We start from the raw sequence: 8,640 nt of genomic DNA on the forward strand, positions 1-8,640 counted from the left end.
TGGAGACTTTTTTAAAAAATCACTTTTTTAAATTTTTTTCTTTTGCCATTAATTTTAGCTTTTGAATACATTATTTTTGTTATAAACCCCAATTTTGTAGCTCAAACCGTTTTTGAAATATTCAAGATTTTGTTTTAAAAAGGTAGCTCAAAAGTAACCTTTTAAAATAAAAAAAAAAAAAAAAAAAAATGCGAAATTCAAAACCACATACATTGACTTATCTAAAAATTAGTTCTGAATGTTCTTGTTCATGTTTAAACCATCTAAATAAATAAACATTTTACATTATTATTTTTTTTTACCTGCGATTTGACTTTACGATGCAAGTGTGAAGCATTTTTTGGAGTGGGTTTTTTTATTTAATTTTTTGCTCCAAAAATAACGTTACCTGTCACATACCAATTTTGGAAAAGTTTATTTTCTCAGAAACATATACAACATTTTTCTAAAAAATAGCTCAAATGTTAGTTTTTAAACAAAGTCCATCTTTTAATGACGAATTTTTTCTCAAAAAATCATTATTAACGGTTCTATTAATTGAAAATTAACCTTTATTCTTTCTATATTAGATGATTCCTAACAATTTTACAGTAAATTCCACCTTTAGATTGAATAAGCACTGCTTTTGGTTCAAGTACCATTATTTTTGTAGATTCATCACACGGCCTCACATTAATGATTTCTAAGAAAATTTATAAAACCACTCTTGGTTTGAATAAGTGCAAATCGTTCTCCAATGCAATAATGTGGTCCACTTCCAAATGGCATATAAATATAACTGAAAGGCTTTATGTTTCCTTTATTCTCAGGTGAAAATCTTTCAGGATCGAATTCATCAGGATTTGAAAAATGCTGCAAAAATAAATAAGATTTTAAAAAAATTCAGTAGATATGGAATAATGATTACAAACCTTTGGATCTCTTTGGATACCATAAATGGTAATTATTACTCCCATTCCAATGAATATCCTTTTTCATCCTTCGCTAACGTACATGATCGATCCAAGAACGGCAAAGTAGGATATAGTCTCAAAACTTCTTGAACTACCATGTGAAGATATTCCATTTTGTTGACTACATCATACGTTACTTTATCATGGTTCTTTAAAAGTACTTCTTATTAATTTCGTCTCTCAAACGACATTGAAGGTCTAGCCGTTTGGAAAGTTCATACAACCCAAAAGACATTGTTGCAGAAGTTGTTTCAAAGCCAGCCGTAAAAAATATTCCGGCTTGAGCAATAAGCATATCATCGTTCATGACAAAATTCTTTCTGTCCAAAGCCACTGAAGCAATTACGTCAGTTGTGTAGAGGGCGTTATTGATTTCTTGTCTGTCAAAAAAATTAGTCAAGAAAAAATTTCCTATAGCCTTTTACAAGAATAACAAAATTTTTAATACGAATTATTTTTGTTTTACTTTGTTTTGTCAAATTAACATTTTAAAATCACAATTAATTATATTACAAACACAAACTTAAATTAATGGATCTCTAACAATTTTACAATAAATTCCACCCTTCGATTGAATAATCAATGCTCTTGGGTCAAGAACCATTGTTGGTTGAGATTTATCACAAGGCCTTACATAATGATTTCTAAGAAAATTTATAAAACCAATCTTGGTTTGAATAAGTGCAAAGCGTTCTCCAATGCAATTATGTGGTCCAGTTCCAAATGGTATATAACTGAAAGGAACTATGTTTCTTTTGTTGTCAGGTGAAAATCTTTCAGGATCAAACTCATCGGGATTTAAAAAATACTGAAAGAAACAAAGTTTCAAATACTACTTTAGTATTTCTCGGGGATGTTATTACAAACCTTTGGATCTCTCTGGATACCATAAATGGGAATAAGAACCGGCATTCCATGTGGTATATTGAAATCACTGTACGGTTCCAAGGAATACTCTTTTTCGTCCTTTGCTAACGTGCATACTCGATCTAAGAATGGCAGAGGTGGATAAAGTCTCAACACCTCTTGAATTACCATATTTAGATACTCCATTTTGTTAACTGCTTCATAAGTCACTTTGCCATCATTCTTTGTCAAAATGTGTTTGATTTCTTCTCTCAGGCGATTTTGAAGTTCTGGTCGCTTGGAAAGTTCATACAAACCAAAAGACATTGTTGCCGAACTTGTTTCAAAGCCAGCTGTAAAAAATATTCCGGCTTGAGCAATAAGCATATCATCGTTCATGACATAGTGTTTTTTTGCTTCACATCCTTCGGCTTCCTTTTTGAATGCAATCAAAATGTCAATCAAATCATTTCGTACAGCTCCAGTACGCATCCTTTCCGACATTATTAAGCTAATAGTCTCGCGGATGAATTTCGTTGATTCTTTTGAGAAAACCTTGCACCGAAAGAGACTAACCAGTTGCGGAGCGAAAAACATGGCGGTGAATTCAAAAGCTCTCCAGAGAGTAAAATTAAAAACATGTCTGCCATTTCTACGGAAATCACCATTTGGATTTTGTAAACTATTTGCATGAACACCATAAGCCACGGAAGCAATTACATCAGTTGTGTAAAGAGCGTTGATTTCTTTTATTTCCTGAACGTTGCTTCCAGATTCCATTGGAAGATCACGCAAAAAACTATCAAGTTCTCTTCCGATCTGTAATTTGAAATTAATTATCAATAAAGAATTTGGGCTGTCATTAATTACTGACCTCTTCAACAAGTGGAAACATTTGCTTAATTTTTCCACTTGTAAATACTGGTGTCAATTTAGTACGCATTTCTTTCCATTGCGGGTTTTTGATGAAAAATAAACTATTAGCTCCCAGAGGGTCTCCATGAGAATCCGATGCAGAATATCGATTTGAAAATTTATTAAAATCCTTGACCAATATTGACTTGACCAAGCTCAAATCACGAACAAGTAAAGCTGGTTTATTTAGAATATAAATTCCCAAAACTGACTCTCCTTCGGCTTTCTCGTGATTGTACAAAGCTGTTAAATGGTCAGTAGCAGTCTTAGAAAAATTTACAATTTCCTTAATGTTGCCAAAAATGATATTAGGTTCAATATTGGCAATGTTTTTTCTTCTCCAATAGCAATAGTGGTATTTTGACCAAATATATACGCCGAATATAATTGCAGTTAGGAATAACAGCCACTCGTTGATAAGAGTCATGACAAGAAACTGCATCAGAAGAATAAAAAAAAGTATGAAAGAATTAAAAAAACAATATTATGTTATCATATCCAGCAAATTGTATAAATTGATGATAACCTTACTTCTGGTTTATTTAATATATTAAATATGCCAGAAGTAAAGTTAAATAAGCTAAGTAGGTATAAACGATTGCAGAATCTTCCAATAATGGCCGATTTTTCCCAACAAATTTTCACCAATTTTCTATCAACCATGTATAATAGGGTGGGTCAAAAAAATCGAAATTCTTTTTTTTGTTTTGGTACTCCGAAAAATCGATTGCTAGACACCTCTAGAATATACACACCAAATATGAGCTCTGGGAAGGTCCTCCGCTTCGCAATTTTGCATTTTTACATCAAGCTTCTACTAAAAAAAAATCATTTTTTTTAAATCGACTTTTTAGCAAATTTCTTCACATATTCTTGTAGGAAATTGAACGCTCTACAAAAAAGGCCTTAAACACATTTTTCGTTTATACAACCGTTTAATAGATATTTGAGGTCCAAAAATCAAGAAAATCTTTAAAAATTCGTTATTTGTTCTTAATTTTGTAACAGATTGAAAAATTATAATCATCAAACGCGCAAGACATAATTCTTGTTGGAAATAGATTGTTCCACAAAAAAGGTCTTGTTAACTTTTTTCATTAATCTAACCATTCTAAAGATATTCGACGTCAAATAAAAAAAAAAAAATCATGTGTGCAATTCACACGTGGTAGAAGTGAAACCTTAAAAAATCATTTTTCTTGCAAAAATAAAAAAATAGAAAAAATCTACCTATTTTTATTCTATCACCTTCAAATCCATGTTTTTTATATGACAACCTATATAAATCTTATATCATCTGAAAGCTTATTGTCTAAGCTCAAAATATTTATATCGATCATGAGACATCTACAAAAAGAGCTAGAATTTTTTGAACTCGATCAATTTCCATCAAAAAAAGCAAAAAAACACGTATTTTTATCTTCTCACGCTATTAAATCCATTTTTTCCCAAAAAACCTATACAAATTTTTACACCATCTGAAAGCTTATTGTCTTAGCTCAAAATATATATATCGATCAGGTGTATGAGAAATCTACAAAAAGAGCTAGAATTTTTTTAACTCGATGAAATTTCATCTAAAAAGCAAAAAAAACATTTATTTTTATGTTCTCATGCTTTAAATCAATTTTTTTGTTTGACAACCTATAAAAAATTTTATACCATGTGAAAGCTTATTGTTTCACCTTGTATAATGATGCATAAATCTTATTTCAAAGATGTCTACAAGAGAAGTTAGAATTTTTTAAAGTCAACCATGTCGAATTTCCAGACTGAGATTACGGTACTTCCTACACTGATAGCTGGTCATCGCCAACAGATCTCTACAGGTGTTTTGAGGTATTTTTAAATTTTTTTCAATTTAAGATTGTGTTACTTGTAGAGCACGTTACGTTATGTGTGATATATCAAATAAAATGATATGTTAGCAGCATGCGTATTAAAGTTAAATCAAATTTGTATGTGCACTAGATCAAAAGATATAACGTGTGTTGAAATTAATTGAAATTTTGTACAATAATATATTATTTAATTACCTATCTACAGTACAAATTTCATTCATCTATCTATTAAAACAAGAAAGTTATAACAAGTTGAAGTCGTGTCGCGTTTTCGTTTCATTTTGTTTCAAATCACTACGATACTAAAGAAGTTTTCACTTCAAAAATGTTAATGCAGAAAGTGTTTTGTTTTTTTTACTTAGAAGAAGTAGCATACATTAAAGTTTCATAAAAAGTTATTTTCTCAGTTCTCCGACTTTTTTTGGTGGTCATAGGCAGTGAATGTTACTTACATGTAGCATGAGAATAACACATTAGTATTGCTATTTAATATTTTGGAAAACATCTTTTTGCTATTCATATTTCTTAGTTGTGATGTTTTTGACCCGATAATACCGAAAAAAACATTTTTACTTGCGATATAGGTACTATAGGGCAAGTTTAGGATTCGTAAAAAAAATCGAACTCGAGATAACAATTTTACATGACATTACGATGATGGAGAATGCCAAAAAAGTGGGTCCGGCAATTCTGTCTGTCTGTCTGTCTGTCTCTATCTGGAGCTGCAGCCTAAACGAGTGAAGTGATTTTATTCAAACTTGGTAGTTAGCAGTTTTTGGTGATTCCCTAGAGGAGAAATTGAAATTTTTTTGAAGTGAAAACTTCTTTAGTATCGTAGTGATTTGAAACAAGATGAAACGAAAACGCGACACGACTTCAACTTGTTATAACTTTTTTGTTTTAATAGATAGATGAATGAAATTTGTACTGTAGATAGGTAATTAAATAAATTATAATTGTACAAAATTTCAATTAATTTCATATTCAAAATTCGGAGATAACGGTAAAAAGATGTTCTTTTCCAACACACGTTATATCTTTTGATCTAGTGCACATACAAATTTGATTTAACTTTAATACGCATGCTGATAACATAACCTTTTATTTGATATATCACACATAACGTTACGTGATCTACAAGCTACACAATCTTAAATTGAAAAAAATGTAAAAATACCTCAAAACACCTGTGAAGATCTGTTGCCGATGACCAGCCACCAGTGTAGGAAGTACCGTAATCTCAGACTGGAAATTCGACATGGTTGAATTTAAAAAATTCTAACTTCTCTTGTAGACATCTTTCAAATAAGATTTATGCATCATTATACAAGGTGAAACAATAAGCTTTCACATGGTATAAAATTTTTTATAGGTTGCCAAACAAAAAAATTGATTTAATAGCATGAGAACATAAAAGTAAATGTTTTTTTTTGCTTTTTGGATGAAATTTCATCGAGTTTAAAAAATTCCAGCTCTTTTTGTAGATGTCTCATACACCTGATCGATATACATATTTTAAGCTAAGACAGTAAGCTTTCAGATGGTGTAAAAATTTGTATAGGTTGTTAGGGAAAAAAAATGGATTTAATAGTGTGAGAAGATAAAAATACGTGTTTTTTCGCTTTTTTTGATGGAAATTGATCGAGTTCAAAAAATTCTAGCTCTTTTTGTAGATGTCTCATAGACTTGATCGTTATATATATTTTGAGCTAAGACAATAAGCTTTCAGATGATATAAAATTTATCTAGGTTGTCATATAACAAAAATGGATTTGAAGGTGATAGAATAAAAATAGGTAGGTTTTTTCTATTTTTTTTTTGCAAGAAAAATGATTTTTTAAGGTTTCACTTCTTCCACGTGTGAGTTGCACACATGATTTTTTTTTTTAGAATATTTTTTATTTAAATTTTGTTTCACTTAGGGGAAAGCGTAAAAAAATTTGATCACGAAAAATAAACACAAAAAATTTTTTCCAGCTTAATATTATTTATAATTAAAAAGCACAAATTCGTGTTTTTTTAACACAATAATCAAATACAAAAAAAATCCAAACTACCTTAGTTATGGAAACAGTATTCTTCTTTATTGATTAACCTAAGTTTTTTCATAAAATTATTTTTTTTATCACCATTCGATGCGGAATTGGTCGTCGTCACTTACAATTTCTTTGTGTCGATGTCGATCAACGACCACTCCGTTAAGAACAAATAATCAAAACTGAATAAAAATGACTTACTTGAGCTGCATTTATTGTAATTATCATGTCTTCTTAACTGTACTTTCTGTTGAACTCTCAAATTGAATCTTACATTGTGTAAACATTGTTGGTATTTCTCTTTAAAAATAATACACTTTCCTGTAAAACTCGCTGAATAAAATATTGCAAAAATTGAGTTTAAACACTAAGGATTAATTACGCAACTTTTTTGTGAAAGCTTGTGTTCTCAATGGCCCAGAACCGATTAATATTAGGTATCAAAAATTTGTATGTCTATGAAAAATTAATTGTTTGACAGCGAAAATTTAATAAAACATTTTTTGGTTAATGGGCTTGGGTTATCAAATATGTAATGACCCATTAAAAGTACAATCAACCTAAAGGGTGATCCAATTCAAATCAAATAACTTTAATTTAAAACAAATGTCGCATGAATTATCTTGCATAGGTATATAAGTGTTTTGTAAGTTTTTTTCTGATTCTGTAATGATTCTGAAATGAAATAGAATAATTTATCAATTATATTTTCATATTTCAATATAACAATTTAGTGGAGTAACTAAAGCTCAAAAATTGGCAATATTAGGGAACCCGGCCGAACAGCTTAGATTTTGATGATCTTTTTTTTCAAACGTCGGTAATTAAAAATACTTTAAAGTCTTTAGATTAAAAATTGCCGGTGTTGCCGTTTTGATTTTTTAAATTTAATTGAAGTTTTTTGTGAACAAAAACAAATTTTTATCAAAAATTTTTCTTAAATTTCATAAATTAATTGATGCCAAAAGATTGTCTAGGAAATTCAAGGAAAAAAAAATATATGGGAGTGAGGGACAATCTTCCATAGTTCAAGCGATAGATGCAATTTTCTTTTTAATTGACTTCAAACGCAAAAAAAAATATTTGAACACAACGGCAACACCTACAATATTCAAATATACATTTTTTAAAAGCTAAAAGCTTAGTCATATATGTAAAATTAAAATTAAGTTTATTGAATGAACGGCTTTTGAAGGAATGGTAATTGAACTCAGATTTTTGAAAAAAAAAAAAAAATTATTGAAAGAATTTTAACATGTCGTTTTTAAACTTGGTCGTAATATAAAATGCATTTATTTTCAAATTTTTTTGGCCGCATTTATTATGATTTCAAATTATAAAAGGAAATGTCAATATGTATTACGGTTTATGAAAAAAATTAAAAAGTATTTCATTTTCGAAGAACTTTTTTTAATAAAAGTTTTGAAAAAAATGTAACTTATTTTTTTTTTTAAAGTTCAACATCTAAACATAAAATTATTTTTTATTCATTTAATAACCCTTACTGTTGAAAGTTAAATAGCAAGAATTTAAAGTTCCTATTTACCACAGTCTTTGAGAAAATTAATTATTTCAATGCAAAAATTCAGTTTTAATAAAAAAAAACCATTGAACCACTTTTTTTCAAAAGTGTGATATATTTTACCTTTTTTGCTTCGAAATTCAACTGATAATATTTATGGCCAAACATTTTTTTTTTAATAAATTCATATTTTATTAGAAAAAGTTTGAAAAAAAGTCATTTTAAATTTTTCTAATAATATTTTTTTTTTTTAATTCTGAGTTTGAGGACCATTTTTTCAAAAAGTCTTGATTAAATTTAGTGGATTTAAATTTAAGAGATAAGAATGAGCTTCTGGCTTTTTAAAAATGTATTTTAAAATATTGTAGGTGTTGCCGTTGTTTTCAAAATATTTTTTTTGTGTTTGAGGTCAGAATGTTAGAAAATTGCATTTATCGCTTAAACGATGGAAGATTGTCCCTTACTGCCTTTTATATATTTTCCTTAAATTACCTAGAGAATCTTTTGCTATCATTTGTTTTATGAAA

General features: G+C 29.0%; 1 protein-coding gene and 1 pseudogene across 1 annotated transcript; both read right to left on the bottom strand.

Moving 5' to 3' along the window:
- Positions 1–601: 601 nt before the first annotated feature.
- LOC129917820 (cytochrome P450 6g1-like) lies at positions 602–1,284 on the bottom strand (annotated as a pseudogene).
- A 107-nt stretch (positions 1,285–1,391) lies between these two features.
- On the bottom strand, positions 1,392–7,111 carry LOC129917817 (cytochrome P450 6g1-like). The gene is made up of 4 exons (XM_055997994.1): positions 6,793–7,111; positions 2,674–3,150; positions 1,821–2,618; positions 1,392–1,761 (listed from the first exon to the last, which is right to left on the bottom strand). The coding sequence occupies exons 1-4, from the start codon at positions 6,817–6,819 to the stop codon at positions 1,477–1,479; spliced, it is 1,587 nt and encodes a 528-aa protein (XP_055853969.1). The 5' UTR covers positions 6,820–7,111; the 3' UTR covers positions 1,392–1,476.
- Positions 7,112–8,640: the final 1,529 nt, after the last annotated feature.

This window comes from Episyrphus balteatus, chromosome 4 (genome assembly GCF_945859705.1).
Source record: "Episyrphus balteatus chromosome 4, idEpiBalt1.1, whole genome shotgun sequence".
NCBI lineage: Eukaryota > Metazoa > Arthropoda > Insecta > Diptera > Syrphidae > Episyrphus > Episyrphus balteatus.